At 44.5% G+C, this 26,189-nt stretch overlaps 1 protein-coding gene across 3 annotated transcripts in view; it reads left to right on the top strand.

Moving 5' to 3' along the window:
- Positions 1–25,731, top strand: part of NOD1 (nucleotide binding oligomerization domain containing 1) — a 46,094-nt gene extending 20,363 nt beyond the window's left edge. For 2 of the 3 annotated variants that reach the window (XM_032784108.2, XM_032784107.2), the window contains exons 3-12: positions 631–805; positions 6,102–7,905; positions 9,837–9,920; positions 11,194–11,277; positions 12,834–12,917; positions 14,331–14,414; positions 17,011–17,094; positions 18,004–18,087; positions 19,893–19,976; positions 21,848–25,731. In XM_032784108.2, coding sequence (XP_032639999.1) covers positions 631–805; positions 6,102–7,905; positions 9,837–9,920; positions 11,194–11,277; positions 12,834–12,917; positions 14,331–14,414; positions 17,011–17,094; positions 18,004–18,087; positions 19,893–19,976; positions 21,848–21,920 — 2,640 coding nt within the window. In that variant the 3' untranslated portion in view covers positions 21,921–25,731. The remainder of the gene's footprint in view (positions 1–630; positions 806–6,101; positions 7,906–9,836; positions 9,921–11,193; positions 11,278–12,833; positions 12,918–14,330; positions 14,415–17,010; positions 17,095–18,003; positions 18,088–19,892; positions 19,977–21,847) is intronic. The other variant, XM_075062488.1, reaches the window with a different exon arrangement.
- Positions 25,732–26,189: the final 458 nt, after the last annotated feature.

Here is a 26,189-nt window from a genome sequence, read left to right on the forward strand (position 1 = left end):
CTGTCTCTCACCCCCCATGCAATCCCCCATAGCATGGGTGGGGAGAGGTGGTCTTGCAGAGTTAAACTGCTATGCTTAAAGAAGGAAGAGCTTGTTTGGTTCTGCATTCAAGTCCAGGCAGACATTCTGCTGTCCACACTGCTATTCAGGCTAGATTCTGATATAAAATTAAATAATGCAACTTAGCCTCAGAAATCAGAGGACCAGGCCAGGAGGTCAAATATCAGTCCTCTGGTTTCATTTAATATGGGCAAGATTTGAAATCTCCTGCATGACTGTGGTGACCACCCAGACCAGGAATTTCCTTTGCATTCTACACTATGGAGCAGCCTGTGTCCCTTATCTTTATAGCTGGTATATGTTCACAGCTGTAATAATGAGCCCAAACTAAAACCTCTGATCCAAATCAGAGTTGCAGGTCCAGCCTCTTTGTAATGCCGGAATCCAAAGACACTGAACTTTGGGATAGTTCAGGTTCAAATCCAGATTCTGACATCCCAGCTTGGGAGCGTAGACTCTAGGCTTTGATTGTGGTCCCATTTCCAATCCTGAAGCAACTCAAAGCATTTCATAAATGTAACCGATGCACAATCCTACGTATCGCTAACATTCTACGTGATATTTCTTCAGGTTCGTAAAATTCTGGATCTGGTTCAAAGCAAAGGAGAAGAAGTTTCAGAATATTTCATCTACATCCTGCAAGAGGTCTCTGATGCGTATTACGAACTACAGCCTTGGTTGGATGAAATAGAATTCCACCCTTCACAGAATATTCAAAATAAACCTGTTGTAAATACAGATCCAGGTAGGAAGAGGTGTAAGAGCCAATGTGCAGGTCAATTCTTTGTAGAAAACATGTCTCCAGAGAAATGTATGTTAATATTAACTGGATTAATTTCATCTACTGATTAGCCTCGCTATTAGTTCTGATTTTCCCAGCCTTGGGAATCAAGCTTTAAAAATATGTAACCAGGGATAGACCCTACATTGTGTTTCTTGTTTTCAGTCTGAGTAATATGGGGTGAGATTTTTATCCCCTCTACTACTGTCTGTGGCAACATACAGGTGTGACAGGTTGGATCACAGAAACCCCCTTGGGAGCTGCCAACTGATGTGCCAAGACTACTTCTGCCCCTGCTTTCCCGGCCAGCTCGGGACTCCAGCAGCCTGTCCTGTTGAGCCAGACATGCCAGTCTGCTTCAGCGCTGACCCAGGGTCTGAACCACGTGCCCCAAAACTGAAGACTTAAATGAAAGAATCTTACAGAAGTGTTCCTGTCTTTAACACTCAGATGCCCAACTCCCAATGGGGTCTAAACCCCAAATAAATCTGTTTTACCCTGTATAAAGCTTATACCGGATAAACTCATAAATTGTTCACCCTCTATAACACTGATAGATAGAGATGCACGGCTGTTCCCCCCCCCCGGTATTAATACATACTCTGAGTTAATTAATAATTAAAAAGTTATTAAATACAGAAAGTAGAAGTTAAGTAGTTCCAAGTATTAGCAGACAGAACAAATTGAATTACCAAGCAAAATAAAATAGAACACGCAAGTCTGTGTCTAAGAAAACTGACTACAGATAAAAACCTCGCCCAGTAAGCTTCCTTTTACAGACTAGTCTCCTTCTAGTCTGGGTTCAGCAATCACTCACACTCCCTGTAGTTACTGTCCTTTGCTCCAGTTTCTTTCAGGTATCCTGGGGGAGGAGGGGCTCTCTCTCTTGAGCCACCTGAAGCCAAAATGGAGGGGTCTCCCAGAGGTTTAAATAGACTTTCTCTTGTGGGTGGAGACCCCCTCCTCTCCCCTATGGAAAGTCTAGCTCCAAGATTGAGTTTTGGAGTCACATGGGCAAGTCACGTGTCCATGCATGACTCCATTTTTACAGGCAGCAGACATTGTTTACATGCTACCTTGAATGTCCTTGTGTGGACTTCTTATGTGGATTGGAGCCTCCCAAGATCCATTGTCCCTTAAGTGCTTCTTGATCGGGCACTTAATTTGCACATTCCTTTCTCAAGAAGCTGACCAAATGCTTTACTAAGGCTACTTAGAAATCAAGCAAGTATACAGCCAGTATTCCTAACTTCAAGTACAAAAATGATACATGCATACAAATAGGATTAATAGATTCAGTAGATCATAACCTTTACAGAGATATGTTACATGGCATGTATAGCATAAAACATATTCTAGTTATGTCATATGTACTTTCATAAGCATATTTCCATAAAGCCTTATGGGAGGCACCGTCACAATAGAGTCTGTAAAAACCAGAGCGCCATCTATGGAAAATACCATGGTGAATGCATTGTGTAGGGCAGCTGTAGGCTTCCAGGCTGCTGGAACTTAGAACAGCCCCTTCTATTACCTAAGTAAGTTATGCTGGTGGCCATTTTAGACCCCAAAGCATGGCAGATCATGAGGGCATACAGGTAGATTAAAGTCACCTTAGTCCTCCCCGCGTAGAGCTGCAAGCAGTACAGTCATGTGTATCACTCCCATTTAAATATTTGAAATTAATTCACTCTAAAAATATTCGGTTTTACTGATTGGCTGCAGGTGACTTTAAAAAAAAAAGATACTTAAAACAAAATAATGAAAGAGCTACCTTACTGAAGCCAGGAAGGGAAAAAGGGAAAAATTTCAAAAAGGTTACCAGGGAGTCAGATGAAATTGCTACACTGTGGTATGTCTGTGACAGGTTACCTGCGGTGCTTTCTGGAACTGGGATACCACTGAGCCCTCTGTCTCACCAACCTGGATTCCCTCTCACACTGATGCTGTGACAAGCTGCAAACCTCTCCAGGTCCTACACTTATATAGCTATCCACAGGCAGGGACAACCCCAGTTCAGTTACATGAATGCTTTCGCCAGCCACCCATGAACCAACAATAGAGAGGCTCCAGCCAATTCCCCCCCAGCTCCCCAGTCTAGCATCCCAGAGCTGTACTGTCTTGCCCTTGTTAGAAGCCTGGCCCGTGTGAGTTTATTATCCACTTGCCCCTCTCTCAGTGTGAAGAGGACATGCACCAGTTCTTGTTACTGAGCAGATTTCCCAAGCACGTCATCCAAAACGCACTGTTTTAGGCAGAACATAAAACAGATTTATTGAGTACAGAAAGATAGATTTTAAGTGATTATGAATAGTGAGTGTACAGATCAAAGTTGGTCACCTAAGAAATAAAAGTAGAATCACAATCTCAGTTCTATAAAATAGATAGGATTTGAATCAAGCAGTGTGTCACCCTGATGAGATAGTTCCTTCATACACAGGCTGGGATTCCTCTTTTCAGCCTGGGACCACCTTCCCTATTCAAAATATTTGTTCTCCAGACTTGTTTCCAGGTGTTGAGTTGTGGGAGGAGAGAGGCCAAGTGAGGATGTCAGTTTCCCATTTTGTAGCTTCTTCCAGCTTGTTGGAAAGATCTTTTGGTATGATGTGAGTCAAGCAGTCTCCATTGTCTATGTGCTTTCTCTGGGATGTCTCAATTGTGTTCTTGGGGGGAGTCCTGTTGAGTGTGGATTCCCCTTAATGGGCCATCATCAGTGTCTGGCTGCTCCATTGTTGTACCTGAAAGGCTGGTTCTGGGTATTTCCAGTCTTACAACATATTTCAGTAACACACACACAGTAGAACTTCACATACAATGATAGCACATACAATCCAACATCTCACAAGGCATATTTTGTACAAAACCTATTATAATCATATCGCCATGGTAAATACGGGGTGCCAGGGTGTTGCTTTAAGGTATAGAGTATCACAACATCAGATCAGCATTTTCAGGTGAACTAGAGATTTCATTTTAACCATGTAACCTAATGACAGCAGTTTAAGCATCAACATTAACTATTTCACTTCCAATTGTTTTTGCAAAAGTGTCCTGAGATTGTAGGTGGAACTTGAGTAGTATGCCACCATGACTGCTGAATTACCCTTATAGATAGGAGGCTCTAACCAAGTAATAGTGTGATAAGGACACAGTTTTCTGTGTATCTAGGATCATCTCTATCATGTATTAAATAACAAGAAACACATATACGCTGTAGGATTTGTGCTATAGCAGCCAAAGAAAACTAATATGTAAACACTCAGCTGCTAGCTGAAATATCTTAGCATTAAATGTAGCCTGACAGCAGCCCCGCCACAGTATTGGAATACAGTCATGAGGATTTAGTTGAACATTTATATTTTGCTTTGTTTATGTAGCTTTTATTTTTCTAAACCTCAAGCACTTTTTTTTGTTTGTTTTTTATATATCCCATAGTGTTGCATCACAGTCTCAGATCAGCTCTAGAATTGATTAGTTTTCAACACACAGCACAAACTCACTGCTCCATGATTATCTTTGGCAAAGTGACAGTCAGCAGATTTTTTGTTATATTATTACAATTAAAATATCACATTTTTATACAGCCCTTCATCTCAAAGGATCCCAAAGCATTTTCCAGACTGTATAAATACAAGACTCTTAACCTTAACTTCCCCGCCCCAGCCCTTCTGAAATGTAGACTGTTTTGCAAGGAAAACACAGGAACGTTGCCCAGTGGTTAGGATTTTTATTATTCTATAAATTATTTTTTAATCTGTTGAGGTGCCTAGAGCCTGGGATGATGATGATTATTAACAAACTAACAAATAGGCAAGGAGCAAAGAGTGACAAAGATGATCAAGGGGATGGAACTCAAGCCATATGAGCAAAGGCTGGAGGAACTGGGTATGTTTAGTTTGGAAAAGAGGAGACTAAGGGGGGACATGAAAGCAGTCTTCAAATACTTGAAAGGCTGCCATAAAAAAGATGGAGAAAAATTGTTCTTTCTTGCCGCAGAGGGCGGACAAGAGGCAATGGGTTCAAATTACAGCGTAGCAGATTTAGATTAAATCTCAGGGAAAACTTCCTAACTGTAAGAACAGCAGAGCAATGGCACAAACTGCCTAGGGAGCTTGTGGAAGCTCCTTCACTGGAGGTTTTCAAAAGGAGGCTGGATCGCCATCTGTCTTGGATAGTTTAGCCATGTGTCTTGGATGGTTTAGACACAACAAATCCTGCATCTCGGCAGGAGGTTAGACTAGATGACGCTTGCAGTCCCTTCTAACCCTGCAGCTCTAAGAACAACTCCTGTAACTGAAACTGCCAGGGAAACTTAGAGGGGAGAATGGAACCATCTAAATTGTCTATGGCTTGGACATCCTGACCTTTAAAGAAAGGGCGGTGGGGTCTATAGGCCCTGGGTTTTATGTCTCTTCCAAAAGATGGCAGCATCAAGCAACACAGTGCCCCCTAATACAGTGCTGTGCCGCTGGGTCAGTACTGACTGGAAGGGAAGAGTGTTTCCAACTGAATCACCAGCACCACTTCCTAGGCAGCCTCCCATCAAAGTACTGGCAAAACAGCCCCATTGAGCCTGTAAGATGTAATTACACCAGCTCAGGGCTGGGGGGAAAGTATCTGAGCCAGGAATTCTAAAGGCACTCAGGAACAGCTCGCAATCAGATCTTTGCAATAGTCCTAATCGCCCAACTTGGCATGTAGAAAGTACCCAATGCTGTAAAAATAACTGCTTTTAGTTTGTTCCTTTTGGACTGAGAAATCACACGCAAACCTGTTAGCCAATTCATGACTATCCAGAAAATAAAGCATGCAGTTGGAAAATGTTGCTAAGCAGAAATTATCTTTCTTATCCCGACAGGAGCTTTGCTAGTGCCTCTCAGATTTGTGCTGAACACATGCAAAGAAAAAAAGAAGTTCACTATTACAAGTTTAATCCACTCCAGAGAAACACTGCTTGTCATTGAAAAAGCCCAAAGAGCCTTTCTGAGGGTCCTGATGTTGCCTCTCTAGAAACTGTATAATATCAAAATTCTCATCATTCCCCCTGTTTCTAGAGGGGCAACTTCAAGACAGCATGTATTTGATAAAAGATAGGAAGGAGTTAGCTGTAGCCTAAAACTCTTTTATACCTAAGAGCTGCAGGCATAAGTGCTTGTATATAGCCAGTCATTCCTCCTTAGTTCCTAAGCATGGAAGGACTTTATATACTGTAGTCCTTATGTTAGATTCGATCTCTTTTAATAATTAATTCTCTCTTTAGTCAGCAGGTACCGTCAGAAACTCAAATATGAATTGGCAAGAGACACAAAGTTTGTTATGTCGTATGCTCAGAAGGAGGAAATGCTGCTGGAGGAAACCTATGCTGCTAGTCTTATCGAGCTGGTCAGTTATACCAATGAGAGCCTAGGCAAGGTGAGCTGCCTAGAAGATCTGTTTGATGATAGAATTGGGTTAATTAACGAAGATGGAGAGACGATCTACATCTTTGGTGATGCAGGTATTGGAAAATCCATTTTGCTGCAAAAGATGCAGAATCTTTGGGCCAGAGGAGAATTGGATGTAGGTGCCAAATTTTTCTTCCGGTTCAGATGCAGGATGTTTAGCTGTTTTAAAGAGAATGAAGCCATCTGTTTGAAGGATCTCCTGTTCAAATACAACTGTTACCCAGACCAGGACCCCGAGGAGGTATTCAACCACATCCTGTACTTCCCTCATACAGTCCTCTTCACATTTGATGGTTTTGATGAGATCAATTCTGACTTTGACCTGAGCAGCATCCCCGAGATCTGCTCACCCAATGAACCTACCCACCCTCTTGCCCTGTTGGTGAATCTTCTCAGTGGAAAGGTTCTTAAGGGATCAAGGAAAGTTCTGACAGCAAGGACAGGAACTGAGATCCATCAAAATATCATTAGGAAGAAAGTACTGCTCCGAGGGTTTTCCAGCAGTAACCTGAAGGAATACACTAAGAAATTCTTCAGAGACGAGGAGTGTCGGGTATTGATGTCGAACCAGCTGGAAGCAAACCCCAGTCTCTGCAGTTTGTGTTCGGTGCCTTTGTTTTGTTGGATTATCTTTAAATGCTTTGAACTCTTCCGTTCCATGTTTGACAGTCATGAGTTTCCAAACTACTCAGTTACACTCACCGATGTATTTTTGCTCATGACTGAAGTTCACTTGAACCGAACTCTGAAAACAAATTTGCTGAAGAAGAACACCAGAAGCCAAGTGGAGACATTCAGGTCAAAAAAGGAAACTCTGTTCTCTTTGGGTAAAATAGCACACATGGGGATGGAGAAGTCTCTCTATATTTTTGACCAGGAGGAAGTCACATCCTTGAACATGTCAGAGCAGGATTTGCACCTGGGATTCCTCAGGATGGTTCATGACTGTGGTGGCTTTGGAGACCAGTCCTCCTATGAGTTCCTGCACTTGACCCTGCAGTCTTTTTTCACAGCTTTGTTCCTAGTTACTGAAGAGAAATTGGGTACAAAGGAGTTACTGAAGTTCTTCGCAGAGTGCTCTTCCATGGAGACTGCCCAGTCTACTTGTCTCCCTATTTCCTGGTTGCGCAAACACTTTACAGGAGAAGATCTGTTCCGAAATAAAGAACATTTTCACTTCACCAATCTTTTCCTCTGTGGTCTGCTTTCCAAAGACAAGGAGAAGCTCATTAGACATTTAGTTTCGCCTGCAGCCATTAAGAGGAAAAGAAATGCGCTCATCACATATCTCTTAGAAAGCATGAAATTTCAATTGCAGAGCCTGATGCGGGCAAGACATAAAGGTTATAAACAGATTCAGGTCATGCCCAATTTTATTTGGATGCTGAGATGCATTTATGAGACTCAAAGTGAAAAACTAGCCAAGCTGATTGTCAGGGGCATGAGGGCCAACTGCATCAAACTCACCTATTGCAATGTCTATTCGTCAGACTGCAGCGCCATATCCTTTGTGATGCAGCACTTTGAGAAGCATCTGGGTCTGGATCTAGACAACAATAATATCAATGACTATGGAGTAAAACAACTTCTACCTTGTTTTAACAAGCTTGCGGTGATCAGGTAGGCTGTCGTGCCAGGTGACTGTTTGTCTTTGATTTATTACACAATATAAGCATTAAACTTACAAAAACTCTTTAAAGCTTGAGAGGGCTAAAGGCACCAAGTGCTCCTGGAAATAAACTGTATTCGGCTTTTAAAGCCTTGTTTCAGAACGATCACCTCAGTATCTTAAGAGAAGGCAGCCTCAAGCAGCAAAATTTGGATCAGAATTTTGAACATCCCAGAGTTTGCCGATTTCAGATCTGTTTGGGTGTGTGTGTGGAAGGTAGAATAGCAACAAGGACCAGCTGTGTGAATTTTGAATCCAGATTGCGAAAAATACCATCAGAAGTTTGGGGTGTTTAGGTCTGTGGTCTTGATTTGGGTCCATCTCAGATTATGTCTTGAAAGTGGTCCAGGTTCTGTGAGAAAGCACCAGGGGTGGGGTGGGATGGCGGGGGGAGCAGGGAAGGAGATGTACTTGCTGATAGTACTTCCCTGACATGAAAATTTGCTAGAGCCTGTCCTGGCTTTAAAATATGCCAGTGGGAGGAATCTGCTATTCAAAGCAACTGCTGATCGGAGCAGTGTGCCTTTTGTGTTAACATGGCTCATCCTGACATGAGGACTGTCATTTCCATTTGTTAATTCCTAGAGAACAGAAAATGACATTTGTAACAACCCAAACCTAATTTCACAGTGTCATTTGAAAAGAAGCAGACTCCTCTGATCTGTAGAAGTTGAGCCAGATTCTCTCTACTGATCAGTGCAGCTGAGTGAGCAAGCTATCAACCTCCTGGAATAAGCAGAAGTGGCTTGGCAGCAGGTCGTTCTCAGGGCTTGTCTGCATGGCAGCACAGTGCGGACTCTGGGGTTGTGAATTGCATAGCATGCAAACAGGTGCTGTAACCGCCCTGTGCAGACCCTGCTGGCGTGAACAAAAATCTACCTGCTTCTCATTACCTTTTAATTCATGCCAGCAGGATCTGCATGGGGCTGTTACAGCACAACATATTAGTGTGCTCTACAGTTCACACCCTTAGGGTCTGCAGTGCACAGTTGTGTAGACAAATCCTTGGCATTGGAGCTTGCTCCAGAAATGGCACTGGTCAAAAATTTTCCACTGAATCAGTTTTATGTTGGAAAATGCTGATTTGTTGAAATGTTTCACGGGAACATGTTGATTTTGATGACATTTAACAGAAAAATGTCTAAACTATTCATTTTGATAAGGTCAAAACAATTCTTTTTTTGTGCCTTCAACTCCTGTATTATGAATTAGAATATAAAAACCAAAATAATAAAAGTTTGAAATAAAATGTTCTGATTTTTCTGAAACAAAGTATCTTGGAGTATTTTGTTTCATGACAAAAATTCAGTGTTTTGACTTTTTGTCCCAATACAGGGCAAAAAAGAAATTTCAAAATCTCCTATGAGATGGAAATTCTGTCTTTTGACCATAGTTCATTAGTGCATATATGTCATGGCCTTCAGAACATGCTTCTATACTCTTCTGTTTTCTAGCCTTTCACTGAGTATGGGCAGGGATGATTAGATGACTGGTGGCCCATTGAGGAGCTGGGTTTTGCTGGGATAGGTATTGTTGCGAGGATGCCAAGTAGAGCATCTTCCGTAATTATAATGAACTGTGGGAAAACGGGGATCTGTCTTTGGTCTGTTGATCTACTGAATTTATTTGTCTTTAACTCCATGTACAGCATACAGAGCCTTAGCTGGGAGCTCTGTTTTTTTAAAGTGCAAGTTTTAAAAACTGAATTCACATTTCTGTTAATGGCTTTAATATATTAAGGTCTGATGCTCTGTTAAAATGTCAGAGGAAGATGTGTAGATCTGCAGCAATCCATGAAGAGGAGGCCATAGAATATCCTGTGGCCAGTGAACCCTTCAGAATCTGACTAATCAGCCATCGATTCCCTTCTTTCTTCCTTTAGGCTGAGTGTTAATCAGATCACAGATCATGGAGTAAGAGTACTATACGATGAGCTCTCCAAGTACAAAATTGTGACTTACCTGGGGTATGTATGAGTTGCAAACAGCGCAAGAGATAATGTTACATTACACCACCTTTCATCCTGAATGATCCCTCAACGCTAATAGCACTAGCAAGGACAGGATGGAAACTCAGGCCCCTTTGGGGTATGTCTACATTGCAGTAAAAGACCTGGGGCTGGCCTGGGACAGCTATTGTGGGGTTGCAGGGCACCACCTGAGCTTGCATGTTTATACTGCAATTTTATAGCCCTGCAACCTGATCCCCAGATCCTGAGTCAGCTGACCCGGGCCAGTCACGACTGTGCCCACGGGTCTTTTATCGCAGTGTAGACATACCCTTAGTTTACTGAACCTCACCATGGCAGGTTTTGTAAGGCACTGTTTTATGTCATAGCGTAGTGAGATGTGATGCAGGTGTCCATGTGACAGCACAGCAGGAGAGGGACAGCCAGTCCCCCATACAGCAGTTCTTCTCCTGTCCTTGATCACAGGATGGATTCCTACAGAGGGCAAAGCTTGCTCATGTTGTAATGCTGATCAGGTATGTTCAGTTTTGCAGCTAAAACTTGACCTCCTTTGTCTCTATCCACCTCTAGTTAAGTCATTTCTTTCTTTTATACAAAGTAAATATAGCTTACAAGAGAGAAGGGGAGTGGAAGGGTCATCTTTCAAGGGGTCATGTTTACTGGATCCTTTTCTATAACCACACTTACCCATGCAGGAAGCAGCAATTTCCTTAAAGACCTAAAAGAAAATCAGTTTTTGTTCAAGTTTGGGCTGGTGGGCTTGTTAGCCTTTACTCGCTACTTTTGGTTAAATAGTGGCATGAAAAGTGAATTTAAGTCTCAAGAATTGCATTCTTCCACCAATGCCCTGTTCCCAGTGTGCCTCCTCAATAATCCGACCTTGCAATGAAAGGAACAGGATGTATTTCAGAGAGCTTTCGTGAATCTAATAAAAGAATGAGCACGTATTTTGCATGCTTACTGGTTTCATAACTTTTGTGTAGAAGTATTTTCATATTGGCACCAAAAAATGGGAGCTGGATTTGCTGGAAGAGATCATTTACGTTTCTTTTTATATATAAACACCTTCCTTCAAATAAATCCCAGTCTGGTCTTAAATTTTATAGCTCTTTATTAAATTATTATCCCCATCACTAGAAAGAAATACTTAAATCTTTATACAGGACCCTCATAAAGACAGATACTCTGTGTGTATCAAAAACATCCAGATTGTATATATTCAGGTAACAGCAGAAATAATCTGTTTTTACCAATGTGATTTTTCTTTAAGCTTGTACAACAACCAGATTACTGATGTGGGAGCCAAATACGTTGCAAGACTCATTGAAGAATGTTCAAGCCTCACATATGTTAAGTATGTCCAGAATTTTTCCTTATTATGCTCCATGGTACCATAATTAGAGTACATCAACTTTAAAGGGAGAAAGAGAAAAGTTTCTTACTTGAATAAAAGAAAACACGTGCAGATCGAACAAAAGGAGGTTTGCGAAGTTAAGTACTTCCTTATAATACTCTGACAATGACTGCTCTGCATGCATTCCTTTAATGCTTAATCTTTACTAAAGACTGCTTTGCACCCTGATGCAAAGGGTCAGCACAACACTCCACTTAGGTCAGGCCTGCACAACATGTGGCCCGGGGCTCACTGTGCGGCCCGTGAGGTGAGTAGGCAAGCAGTGGGTGAGGGAGGGAGGGGGGCTGAAGGGGCAGGCAGGCGGTGGCAGGGGGTGAGCGGGCGGACGGGCAGTGGAGGAGGCTGAGTAGGAAAGCCAGGGGGGTGGGGGTGAGTAGGTGAGCTGCGGGGGGGGGCAGGCTGAGGAGGCGAGCGAGGAGTCAGTGTCTGACCTGTTCTACTGATCTGGTCTGGCTCCCATCCCCTCCAAGGGTTGCAGCTGTCTGGAGGTGCTGCCTTAACGCCTTCCTCAGTTACACCTCATTCATTCAACAGGGCAATTGATTACAAAGTGGGGGAAGATCTTATTCTACTTCTAGCAAAAAGACATTTTTGTTTTACCTTAATTATTCTACCTTAGGGGCCCGTTGTAACATATTACCAAGGTTCAATATCGCTGTTCCGGTGGGGCAGTGCTGGGGAAGGCGGGTTTGTTTCCACAGGGCGGGCGGTGCTGGACAGGGGGGAGTATTTTAGGGGGGCTGAAACAGCCCTCAGCTGTTTTCTTTGGAGTAATATGGCCCTTGCTGCTTTACAAGTTGTGCAGGCCTGACTTACGTCCTATTTTGAGTACTGGAGAGGGACTTTAGCGGGTCATAAACCTTATGCTGGGGCCTCTGCATAAGGATACTGCATAAGGATTTCCCTCATTGTAACTAATTTCCGGTTTGTGTAGACCTGACCTTTTCATAAGTAAAGGGAAGGAATGTATTCCGGTATTGCATTTCAATGAAGGAACAACTAAAAGTCAAATGATGAACCATTATCATTGTTTATAGGGAACTTCTGCAAAGATAGAATGCTTAGCCATACACAATGCCAGTTTTCATCCTCAGGTTAAGTCACGTTAACTTGTCACGTAATTTTTTTTTTTACCATATAAAGTGAAAAGAAGCAACAGAAGCAATGTGAGCTAGTGGAGTGAACACAGTACTGGGAGCCAAGAACTCTTGAATTCTAGTCATGGCTCTGCTGCTAACTTGTGCCGCCTCAGGCCTAAATTTTGCTGTCTAAAATAATTACTTTTGCTCTGGTACCTTGTAACTGAAAGTTTAAATGTGAACAACATTTTAGTCCATGGAAATTTGCAGTAGCCGTAATTGACCTCCATCATTATCTACCATAGGAGTTGGCTGCTAGGGTCAGTGTCTAAGCTGGGGTTCAAATATAGATGTACAGATGAGTTGGGTTTTTTTTTTTAAGAGCTGCATCTTAACAATGAATATATTTTTAAGCAGAATAGGAGCAAACAAGATAACCATGGAAGGAGGGAAATGTCTTGCCCTTGCTATCCAGAAGAGCAAAACGATGTATGACATTGGGTAAGTAAAGTTAGGTACTGCCTGGCGGGAGTCTAAACATGGCATCGGCTGGGGCTGGCAACGGAGCTATGACAGTTTGCAGCAGCTGAAGAACTGCCCTACTGCGTGTAGGAATAGCAGCTTCCAGAGGGGCAGGGCCCGATTAATATATAGGTAAACTAGGCATGTGCCTGTGGTCTAAATTCACATGGAGGGCCCAAAATCATAGGCCAGCGTCTTTTCCCACAGCTGCCTCCTCCTTGACCCGCCCAGGAGGCATCGACCACCTGCAGCAGCACCCTCCACCCCAGCCTGGTACGGAGGGGAGGCCCCAGAGTGGGGGAGGAGATGGAGAGTGAGCCCCCTCTGCATTCACCCCACTGCAGCAGCTTCTGTCCTACAGGGCTCGACCTGGCTCCCTGCTCTGGGCATTGTGACCACGGGGTTTGGCCCAGCCACGAGGAGCAGTTGTCATCTCAAGAGCAGACTGCCAATGGAGGTTCCCGGTGATTTTAGTCGCCCTGATGGCAGTCTGCTATTGAGATGCCAACAACTCCTCTGGCCTGGTATGGTGATAACAGAATTATCACCATTTGATTTTCACATGTTACTGAGGATGGAGAGCCCGCAGGGCTGCTTTAGTATCCAGCTCCATTCCTGGCCTGGCCCTTGCACTGGCGTGGGGCTGCAGTGGGCAGGAGCTTCTTCCCCTACACACATCCTGCCTGGGTTGGGCAAGGGCCCGGTACAGTGGCAGTCTCTGCATGCAGGGTAACAGAGAGACTGTGCTAAGCACCCTAAAGGGGGCAGGGAAGAGATAGGATGATGGTCCCTCCACCACACCAGCTCAGAGCAGGATCAGCATGCATGGGAAAGTATCCCCTAAAGAGGTGTAGCTGCAGGTGGATCCCCAGCACAGTCCAAGAAACACTCCCACTGAGGCAAACTATCTCCCAGTGCTCCCTCTGGGCTGCACCTTTACAGAATTGAACCCTCAGTGCTCAGCCCTGTAAGTGGTTGGGAATCGGGCAGCTCTAGGTATTTTGCTGCCCCAAGCACGGCAGGCAGGCAGTCTGCCTTCGGCGGCTTGCCTGCAGGAGGTCCCGCGGATTTGGCAGCACACCTGTGGGAGGTCCGCCAAAGCCGCGGGACCAGCTGACCCTCTGCAGGGATGCCGCTGAAGGCAACCTGCCTGCAGCCCTCATGGCAACCGGCAGAGCGCCCCCCCGTGGCTTGCCGCTTCAGGCGCGTGCTGGTGCCTGGAGCCGCCCCTGTTGGGAATGGAACCTGCGAGGATCAATGGGAGTGAAGGGGGTCAAGTCCCTCACGGGCTTGGAACCCTGGTCAGTACTATAAGGTCACTGGTGGGGGAATCTGATACGGGTGACACTAGATCCTTGTTCCTGATTTCTCTCTGTTTTCTTTCCTTGCCAGGATGTGGGGTAACCAGGTTGGAGATGAAGGAGCGAAGGCGTTTGCAGAGGCGCTGAGGAATCACCCCTCTTTAACAAATGTCAGGTAATAAATCGGCTTTAGAGAACACATGCCTTTCTAACGGGCTTTGAAATCAGAGCTGATCTGGAGAGGCTTTGTCTGCAAAGTCTGTTTGGTAATGCAGCCTTTCCTCTGTAGGCTAACAGGTCCCTGAGTCAAACAAGAGGCTAACCTGAGATCTGGGATCAGGTGTGATTTTCAGTCACAACGCAGGTTGTCATTTGTACGTCTGTCATTTTCTCTTTTCATAATGCTCCAAGTTACGGCCTAGGGCCTGCTTCTCTGCTGCCTTGCACCATCAATCGTCCCGTAAACCCATTTTCCATTCTCATTTGGTAGCACTTGGAATCTACTTTGTAATGGTGCAAATGACTCCAGAAATCGCAGGGTGATAGAGAAATAGGCCCCTGGTGCACTGCATACTAGTAAAACGTGCTTTCTTGAGGAGAAACAAGCAGCTTCTGTACTATTTCTTAGGCTATGTCTACACTAGAGACCTTACAGTGGCACAGCTGTACTGATACAGCTGCGCCGCTGTAAGATCTCCCGTGTAGCCGCTCTATACTGATGGGAGAGGGCTCTCCCACTGACATACTTAAACCGTTCCCAGTGAGCAGTGATAGCTATGTCAGTGGGAGAGTGTCCACACCAGTGCTTCTGTTGGGGTCACGTATGCCGGTCAGGCAGGTGTTTGTTCACACCCCTGAGTGACGTGTGTTTTACCGACAAAAGTGCTAGTGTAGACATGGCCTTAGACTGTAAACTCTACAGGACAGGGATCATGTTCTGGTTAAGTGTTTGCACAACAGGGCTACCACAGTATAAATAATAGTGATCCATGAGACAGTGTTGGTAATAAAGTTCAGTATCTAAGCTTGAAACTAGTATCTGAAAGCACTAAAATATTTGAAGTTGGCAATGTGGTATGTGGGGAAGTTAGACTTGTAAATCTCATCACTTCAACTCATACCTACTTGCTTTAATGTTTTCAATTCTTGCTGTGAATTTTAAAATAATTTTCATGGCCACTTCCACCCAGTTTCAGTGCATGCTCTCCTCCCTCCCCCCTCCGCCTTTTTTTTGTCTCAGTTACTTTCATTTTGTCTCCCAGTTCCACTAAACTCCATGACCCTCTCTTGAAAGAGCAAATATCCTTGCTTGCTTTCCCCACAAGATGGTGCACTTCACTAGTTTCTTCAGGAGAGAAACAGGGAGTGTGGTTAAGACATTCTGGATCTCTGGAGAGCTCACTGCTGCTTTCTCAGACTACCAGTGATTTCATAGCTAGAGCTCTGCCCTGTTTTCTCTGAGCAGATGACTGCCTGAAACAAAACGAAATGATGAACAGCTGCAGTGACCTAGATTTTTGTTCAAATATAAAAGCTACCTAAGCAAGCCACCTTCTCCTCACTGCAGAATTCCTCTAGAAGTCTTATCTCAAGTGTGATACACCTTGAGCCAGCATTAAGCTGGGTTCTGCTTGCCTGAGTTCCATTTTTACTTATCCATCTTGGGGGGGGTTGGCTTATAAATGAAGCAGCTTATGATCGAGTATATATGGTAAGTGGTTTCCCAGTCCTGGGCAGCTAGCTAGCACAAGGCCTAATCTCACTGGTCATCACCATCAAATCTGGTCAGAGGGTAGTTGTCAGTGATGTGTGACATGGTCATGCCAGCTCATGTTTAGCTTCTAGAGGGACTGAGAAGAGCTGCTTTTTAAAGACCTGAAACTTGGAGCTTAGTGTTAGGCAGATACTCTTACCAATGTGTAGCTGAAGATAAGGTTTTTAAATCTTTCCCTCTATCGTCTGCACTGAAAACTGTGTGTATGTATAATTAAGGCTATGTTTTAGTCACGGGTATTTTTAGTAAAAGTCATGGACAGATCATGGGCAGTAAACAAAAATTCACAGCCCGTGACCTGTCCATGACTTGTACTGTATACCTGACTAAATCTTGGGGGCTCTGGCGAAGTTGACAGCCTGGGGGCACCGCAGGTGCTCTGGGGTGGGAGGGCGGCCTGGATGCTGGGGGAGGGGAGGATGGCATGTGGCCTGGGAACCCTGCTACAGCTGTGGGAGTGGCGGCACGTGGTTTGGGACCCTCACTGATGCTGGGGGAGGCAGGCAGTATGGGGCTGCCCGAGCTGCTCAGGTGGCCCTGGGCCAGATGCACCAGCTGCTGCAGAAGTCCTGGAAAGTCATGGAATCCGTGACAGATTCGCAGCTTTATGGCTGGCTGGGTCCCTGGTGGTTTGGGGTTTTTTGGATTAGCTACTGGTGGAGATGACACTGGTGCCAAAAACATTTTCCACCTTGGCACTCAAAGCCACCGGTCACAATTCTGCTGTCAGTCCTGTAAGTACAACTCTCTGATGCCAAACCTTGTGACCTGCGTAACTGAGGGCAGAGTTGGACCCAGGCTGTACAACAGTAACAGAAGCATGTAGTTAAAATGCTTCCACTTGTAAAGTCTTAATTAGTTACAGTTTGTAGAGCCCTTTGAGCATGTAAATCACTCTTTATATGCTCTGTATTAGGATTGATTAAAAGACAATTCGGGCTTTTTGTAAAATGGAGATGCCGGCTATTTTTATATATTCCTCTCTCTTGTTTCCCAGTCTTGCATTCAACGGCATCACGCCAGAGGGAGGCAAAAGCATTGCCGAAGCTTTGAAGCACAACACCACCGTGAAAATATTTTGGTAATCAATATCCATTCATTCTGTGGAAATATCTACTCCCTTGCTCATTGTTAATGGGTTGCAAAGGGAAGCTGCAACTTATGTTTACTTTCTCATTGGAAAATATTGATCTTTTCACTTTAGAATGGGTGCGAACGTAAAGGACGATTACGTGTTCTTTATGACAGGTCTTTTCCATAGCTGCGTTGGAGTGCTAGCTCTTATCTAACCAGCGCAGGAATGTCTCCTCGAGCTGGGAATCACACCCCCAGCTTGAAGTATAGACATCTCTTTAGGCTAGGTCTACACTTCACTTTCATCAGTATAAAATCCACACCCCTGAGCAATATAGTTATACCAACCTAACCCCAAGTGCAGGTAGTGTTGTGTTGATGGGAGGGCTTCTTGTGTTGGCTTAGCTACTGCTTCTCGTGGTGGTGGATTAACTGCCCTCCTGCTGGCATAATAATGCCTTCAGTGGAGTGCTACAGCAGTGCAGCTGTGCCACTGCAGCTTTTTATGTGTAGACCTGAGTCTTGTCTCTGTCACTTTTGTTACGTGAGACAAGTTTTTTGTTTGTCTGTTCCCACAGCCTTCGTGGGTTCTCTAATGCTACTCTCATGTCTGGACCTGTCCATGTCTTCCAGTGCATTGTATCTACCCTCTCATACACAGCCCCGTCCCATTCTGCAAGGCACACACCTGCCAACCCATGTCACCGCCCCATTGTTAATAAAAATCAAGTAGGTAGTGTCTTTGCCCTTCCTACCTGCTGTCCAGGAGGGGGGTGTCCAGTCTTTGGAAGCTGCTCAGGACAGGAACTGTTTGTGGCTTGTCCAAAGCTGAGTGCACTGTCAGCGCTTAAATAATTGAGTGGCAAATGTTAAAATGGTCAACACAGTTTCTGAACAAACTCTCTCTCCTAATTAGGTTGACTAAAAATGCGATAGATGACGAAGCAGCAGAGAGTTTTGCAGAGATGCTTAGAGTCAACAAGAAGCTAGCGCATTTATGGTGAGCTAATTACATTTAGACAAGCATGGCTCTTTGTCAGCCATCACATAAAAACTTCAACTTCCAAGTCTATGGAGGTCCCAGCGAGCCATCTCTGCGATGCCTGGACGTGTTCAGGCACTCCTGAACTATGTGGGTGACAAGTGAAACTGAGCTGCTGCTTTGCTTTTTTTTGTTTTAAACTTTTGAAAAAACATGCATAAAGTTGGGCACCTGAATCTGCATTTAGATGCCTCAGTAAACGTCCTGAGCACTTGCAGCTCCTATTGCAAAGAGTGTAGGCTCCGGGGAATCACCACCTCTGAAAGCAAAAACAGGCCCTGATTTAGCATGCTTAGCTTTTAAGCAACTACATTCGAACATTTTGGACATGGTTTATTATAAATCTGCCTTAAAATAGTGGGAGCACAGCACCCTTTGGGCCAGAGTGGCACAGTGGCTCAGTAAAGCATAGGTGCTGCTGCCAGTAGACAAGTTTATATCCTGGCTTTCTTGGTTAAGCTACCTGATGCTTTGAAATGGCAAATTGACCAGGGTAGATATTTGTACTGAGACGGAGCCAAATATTCTCCCAGTAGCTGAAAGCATTCTCAACATTTCAATTTGTTGGCCAAGTTCAGAAAGTTCTTCAAGGCAATTCTTCCTTTTCTCCCCACTGAGAGAGATTTTTGAGAATTAATTTGATTTTCTAACTGAGTCCTGGATCTCTGCCAATCCCGGGATCTTAGAGTATGTGTGGCATATCATGACAAGCTACAAGGTGGGTGATGTTCGCCTCGGCTGAGTATTTTTACAATATTTCAGCAGGGGGTAGCTTTTGAATTTGAGACAACAGTTCTACTCTAGAGCAGTTAATGAGGATCCCATGCTCTCTCCTTTTCTATTCTTATGTCTTTTGTATCTTTCAATTTCAACTCTTATATCAAGTGTGATTTTTAACTAGTGAGTGATCATCTTACCTATATATTACTGCAGCTACATTTCTTCATAATCAAACTATAGACTAGACAGAACTCCATTTGGAATTAATATCTGTAGCTCATAACTAATTTGCTGTGAACAATACATGGTGCACACTTTTCCCCCCAGCCCACACAACGGGGAACATATTAACCTTATTTCATCCCTGGCATAAGCGGTGGCAACTCCTGTTGACTTCACTGGGAGTTGCGTTTGCTGACACTAGGGCTGTTTGGTGCAGTGTCTCCAAAGAGATCCCAATCCTTGCCAGCCTGATACTCAAGAGACTCCCATTTAGAATTCCATTTGGATTGCTCACATGGCAAATAGTGATCACTAAACACCCTGCCTGCCCCAGGATTTATGCACAAAATTGGTCTGCTACTCCATAAAGAGTCCTTGTTAAGTAGAAGATATAATTATGATGGACTAAAGCAACAAAGTAAAGAACTTTTCATGTATCAATAGATCCAGTGTTCATAATTCCACACTGATAGTGATCAGCTCCCACTTACCAAACAGCAGATGTATCATCAATGGCATAATTCAGCTCACTAACCCTGAAACACACACGCAAACACTTTAAAACCAAGAGGCTCTAAGACTCTTGGTTTTGCAGGTAGTAGCACAGCTGTTGGGAAGACTGTCTGATGCTGGCATGCCATCCATGCAGATGGTATTCGGAAACTCTCTCATCTTGGCAAACAGTTAACCCTGCTCATCAGTGTCAAGCAGAGCTTACCTCCCACTGTTTGATTTCTGCATCAAATACCCCAAGTGTGCAAGAGAGGGGATGCTACAAGTCAGAGCTAAACAGTTCGTTTGACATGGTGCTTTATTCTTAGGCTTATCCAGAATCAGATTACAGCCAAAGGGGCCAAGTACCTCAGCGAAGGTCTCCAGGAGAACACAACCATTAAAGAAATCTGGTAAGATCAGAGGGTTGCTTCGTAACACTTTCCTTTCAAATGCTTTGACCATATGACACTTGAAGTAAATCAGAATTTAGAGCAGGAGATCTTGACTTCATTTTTTCAGAGGCCCTCTTCTCTACCCCCCTCCCCCTAACCAAATGCTATAAAAATTCCATGGCCCACTTTGCCACAACTGGTTTTTCTGCATATCCAGTGGATTAAACGTCAAGGCTGGCATAACGGGGTGGATAGCAGGGCAGTTGCCTGGGGTCCCACGAAGCAAAGTTGCTTGTGCTTTCTGCCCTTAGCCCCAGTGAGCCCTGGACTCCTGGTTGAGGGCAAATTTCTAGGCAGGGATCTTGTAGATTTTGAAGGACCTGCCCCTTCCAACACTTACACCTCTGCTTTGCTCATGTGAGCAGTCCCTTTGGCTTCAATCTGATCGCTCTCCTGGAGAAGGCAAAGCACATGCATAGGTGTTTGAGGAATCAGGGCCTAATTTTGTAGCCTGAGTTCTGTTTGATCTGAATATTATTTTCAAGCTTTCTTCTCAACATGTTTCTGCTACCAAGGAGCCAAAGCCAGACAAGCAGGTGATGGCTGCATTTAATTAACATTAATAATTTGGTTCACAGAATTTGTGCTTTGATTTTCTTTTTTCAGACAGCACTCCATGCACAGTCAAGGTGCTAAGCTACCAGGAGATTAACTTTTTGCAAGATTTGCTTGTTTTAGATTAGGTAGGCATCACAAGCCACTTGTGTTTTGAGGCAGAAGGCCAAAGCCTGTTCCTTCTGCCAACTCCTAGGAGTGGAATAGCCAGTAGAATTGAGCTATTTTTAGCACTACTGCTTTCAGGCTGTGATTTTGTACACTAAGAAAAAAATGTATATTTTTTTTTAAGTGCCAGGCCATGGTGTTCCTACTTTGAAAGCTTGTCAGTCACCCCCTGTGTTCCACTGCAGCAGGCACTGGGGAGGGGTTCTATTACAAAGCTGCACTTGGGGTGTGTGGTGTGTGTACATGTCTTCTCTCATTGTTTGTCACCCACCCACCCCCTCTAATATTTTCAAACTGAAGGAAAGTTCCCAAGTCTATATTTCGGTTTCTAAATAAAAATGGTTTGTTTCTCAGAGGTGCTGAACGGTGGTAGGATGTGAAAACCAGGCTATTTATGTACAAGGGCATAATTTTAGGCAGCAGCAATTGAAAATGTTGACCTAAAGCAATATCACTATTAAAAAAAATACTAAAGGAAACATCCCAGCAAATTAAGTTGCCCTTAGTATATTTGCTCTGCTCAGGCAGATAAGGAATAATGAGGGCAAAAGCGGGAACAAGGCTCTGTTCATTTGGTTACACAAGATTCCCCCACCTGGGGAACCTTAGTCAGCTGGATCCCTCTTTTCATAATACAATCAAACATCCTGTTCATCTCCTGGGCAGTTCAAAGCAGTAGGGGATTGTCTTACTCCAACTGCAGAGTCACCTTGACTAGCATAAAGCTAAAACATCTAATGTTGGCTGTCTAAGTTAGCCTTCTACCCAGGGGCCTGGGTTCTCAAGAGTACAGAGCACCCAACCAGCTCTGATTCACTTACATGGGAGCTGTTGGGTGCTCAGCACAGGAGAGGGCCTAGAGAGAAACTAATTTTAGACACCACTTCTTGAAAAATCTTGCCCCGTGTGTCCATCAGAACTACACTGTGACCTACTTAGGGGGGAGCCCAGGTATGCACATTTGATGAGTGAGTAGGAGACAGAGGCCTAGGAAACTTAGATTGCCACGCCAAAAGCTCGAAAAAGCAGAAGACATGAATTACCAAAAAGTGCAAAATAAGCAAAAATTCATAATTTTTTTTTCCTTTTTCTCCCCCTCATATTAGCTTAAATGGGAACCCAATCAACCAAGAAGAGGCCAAAGCCTTTGCAGATGAAGAGCGGATTATTTGCTTTTGAGTGTGTTCTTTCCAGTTTGGACAAGCTGATTACTACAAGTACCGTTCCAGCACTTGGAGACAGCAGGGTTACCAAGGCATCCATCTGCACTGGGGACGTCACAGCATGTAAGAGAGTCTGATTAACTGGCTTTTTAAGAACACTGCCCTTCCCCCGCCAGCAAGGCGCCTGTGTTGTTACTCCACACTTTGCTGAGTGGGACAGAGCCTTAGAGAACTATGTCAAATTGTGTAAGCACCATACAAAAGTGCTATGTCCGTGTAATCAAACCAAACCCCTGGCAGCTCTGTGTACTTTGAGACATGGATATGATGTATTATGTAAATAAGTCTCTTTATAGCTTATTTATATGCACAATTAAGGGTGCAAGAGCCACAAGCTCACAGCCATATCCCCAGTGGACTCAGAAAAAGCTTGTGAGCATTGGGAGATCCTGAGTAGAACTGTAAGCCATCCATGCCTGGCATTTTCTGCTGTTGCCTTCAGCATTGATACTCATTCCTGCTTGGTACCTGAGGTCTAATTTTCTCATCAACTGTCAATGGAGGTGTGGATGCTCAGCAGGGCTGGCTTAAAGCTGATTGGGCCAATTCCCCGGAATCAGGGCCTGCACCTTAGGTGCCTTTTTAAATTTTTTTTTAAACTCACCCTGGCAGCGGTCCGCTCTGCTGAGGTCTTCAGCAGCCCCATTCCTCTGGCCAGAGCACGGCAAGCCCCGTGGCCCCGCTCTCCTGGCCGGAGCTCCAGCCAGAGCACGGCAGCCCCACAAACCCGGCCGGAGTGTGGCAAGCCCTACAGTCCTGCTCTCCTGCCTGGAGCTCTGGATGGAGCACGGCAGCCCCATGGCCCTGCAAGCCCCGCTCTCCTGGCTGGATCCCCATAGCCCTCCTCCCCTGGCTTGCAATCCAAAGTGCCACTGAAGACTGGGTGTGCCGCCCAGTGAGCACAACCCCCAGGAATCGGGCCCCGCACTTGCTAAAGCCAGCCCTGGTGCTCAACACTCCTGAAAAGCAGGATCTTGGACTTTAGGTGTTGGTTATTTTTAATACTGCTTAGTGGAGCTAATTCGCACAACCACCCCCAGATAGTCAGCAACACTCCTGCCATTTTGTTAGAATGTAATTACAGGGGCTGTCTCAATACGGACCACACAAAAGTGTTCAGTTTGAGGGGATTCTGGAGCTAAACCTGAAGAATTGTCTAGTATCTGAAGCTAGAGGCCAACTTTACACTGGACTTACAAGGTATACATTTTTAATAAGAATAATTAGCCACTGGAGAATCCACCCCACCCCTGCGTAAATGGTTCCATCACTGATGATTTTTAAATCAAGGTTGCATAGTTTTCTGAAAGATCTGCTCTAGGAATTATCTTACGGGAAGTTTGAGGGCCTCTGTTGTATAAGAGGTCAGACTAGTTCAGGGGTTCTCAAACTGGGGGTTGTGACCCAACTGTCAGCCTCAACCGCCAAACCCTCCCTCATCTCCAGCATTTAGAATAGTGTGAAATATATAAAAAAAGTTTTTAGTTTATAAGGTGGAGGGGACGTTGCACTCAGAGGCTTGCTGTGTGAAAGGGGCACCAGTACACCAGTTTGAGAACCCCTGGACTAGATGATCACAATGATCCCTTCAGGCCTTGGACTCTTGACAGGCTGCTGCTGGCAACACACCAACAACAAAGAGCTCGCTGCAGCATGGAGAAAGTAGAAATGAAAAATTAATTGAGTTGAGCAGAAATCTCTTTCCCAACAACAGGGAAGTGCTAAAAACTGTTAGCAAATGTAAGAGGTCCCTGCCAGTCCTACCTGAATTAATAGAAACATTGAGAGTGGTGGTAGGAGATTGGAATGACAAGCCACAGTCGTGAGCTAGACGAGTGAAAAGCAAAATGATTTTCAGTAGGAGCCAGTGATTTTGGGAGCCCAGCCTGAAATGCCTTAAAGAAGCCTGATTCTCAGAGGGCAGGTGTGCAGTACTTTATGAAAATCAGGTCCTTTTTACTGCTTCTCAAGCATTGAAGCACCCAAAAGTATTTGACTAAGCTTTTGCATGGTGTCTATGTTCCTTAATTTTCCTTGAATGAAAATTTATTTAACTAATAGATAGATTTAAAATAAAACAAAAAACTTGTGCGCGCGCGCTGGATTCTCCATTTACTAACTTGCCCACCGACCTGGGTGGGATGAAGGAAGCTGTGGCATAGGTTCTAGTAAAAACAAACAAACAATCTTAGATCTCCACAAAGTAAAAATAGTTAAATAGTTTTCTATTTTAAATCCACACCCACCTCTTTTTGGTAGTAGCACCCTCTTCTTTCCCACCCCCATTTACTCCTTTTTTCCCCAAAACACACTTTCAAACATTGTAAAGAAAAATATTAGTATTTGTTATTTTCAGTGGGCTTTTCTCACTGGCTGTTATGTCAACAATGCAGCTCTCCTCCCACGGAGGTGAAGTGATATTTCCATGTCTTCCTAGCGAAATCAGCTAACTGGAATGATTCGTGCGTCTGGGCCACTGGTTACTGAAGCAGAGAGGTGCACCGTTAGACATGCAGTATATTTTAGCTGTAAAAACATCTGCCAACACAAAATATTTAAAAAACCCTGTTAAAGGCTACTTCTCTCTTAGGCTGTGTCTACATTGGCACTTTCATTGTTAAAACTTTTGTTGCTCAGGGGTGTGAAAAAATACCCCCTTGAGCGACAAAAGTTTTAATGACAAAAAGCACCCGTGTGGGCACCACTTTGTTGGCAGGAGAATCTCCCGCTGACGAATCTACCGCCCCCTCATTAGGAGAGCTCTCTCCTGGCCACAAAGAGCAGCCGCAACGGCACAGCATTAGGGACATAGTCTTACAACAGCGTAGCTATGTCTAACTGCACACCTAAGTTGCACTAAGGTCTTCCCAGTCCTTCACCAGGTGGCAGATACAACCACCACCAAGAAAGGGCGTGAGCCCAGGAGGTAGCGAGTCCTTAGTTCCTACTGTGCTCAGCACATCCCAGGTGGTAGTGATAGCAGAATTAAACCCTAGAGCATCAGCGAGGGAAAAAATGCATTTTCATGTTCCAAGCCTTGTCCTCCTTTTACTGACCAGTTACTGATGTGAAAATACAGAATGTCCATTAATTTAATATGCTCGTTTGGGGCTTCTCCCTTCAGCTTCTTCTGCACTAGGGTCTGACACTAGTGCTGGGGCAAACCCTGTTACATGCTTACCGGTTACGAAGCGTGGGTCCGATGCTGCAAGCACTCACTGAACTGTGTTTGGCACGAAATGCCTGCAGCAACAGGCCGTGTGTTAACCCACGTGCTGTAGACTGTGGGCCTGTTAAACACTCCTGTCCAATTAACCATTAGCATCAAAGGCGGAGCCACATACAGAGAGCTCAGAGGACTGCACCTTGGCTGTGGGCAGAGGTCAGGCTGTAGCGTTGTTGATTCTGAAGCCCTAGCAGATTTCTGTTCCAAGTGGAGCTGTGACAGCGATTTATTTCCCGCATCACTTCATAGCATCAGCTTAGGGAGAACATGGCTGCCATGCGTGGAGAAGCTTGAATTTCCTGGCACAGAGTTTTGGGCTGCACTTTTTTCTTCATAGACTTAATGGGCTATTTACAGTGAGCTCCCAAGCTATAGCTTGGCCACCTACAAAGGGGGACTTGTTTACCAGGTCTCTGAGGAGGACACTTAGATTGTAATTAAATACATATTTTTAAACTTGGAATGAATTTACTTAAAGTTCTTTCTACAGAACCATGTATTTTTTCATCCCTTTGTTAATAAACAGCTTTTTAAGAGCTTCTCTAGCCTGCTCCTGTGATTCATTGGGGTTTATTTCAGACCTGCCAGAGAGACACTGGGTAGATTCAGTCCTGGATGAGACAGCATAGCCCAGGTTACAGAACACTATTAATGAAAATTCTTCATCTGGTGGGAAGAGCAGTTGCAGCTGCTCAGTGGGTGCACAATCAGCCCTCCTGGAGGGGACCTACAGCTGGCCAAACTGTGGGCAATACTAGCCAGGCAGAGGGCATGGGCAGAGCTGCTCAGACTGCACTGTTATAGTGCTTCACCTGTGGAGTCCTGGTCACGAGATGACCCTAGCAATCGCTGTGTGCTCCCCTTCGTTCCAGGGGTGGACTCCCCACTGGCTCAGGAAAGTGTCATTTGTACTTGGCTGGCACAGACCTAGCAGGTTTGTTAGAAACACACATCCCAGCTTTGTACAAAGACTAAAACACTGGCCTTTGGAACAACCAG

Source organism: Chelonoidis abingdonii, chromosome 2 (genome assembly GCF_003597395.2).
Source record: "Chelonoidis abingdonii isolate Lonesome George chromosome 2, CheloAbing_2.0, whole genome shotgun sequence".
Lineage (NCBI taxonomy): Eukaryota > Metazoa > Chordata > Testudines > Testudinidae > Chelonoidis > Chelonoidis abingdonii.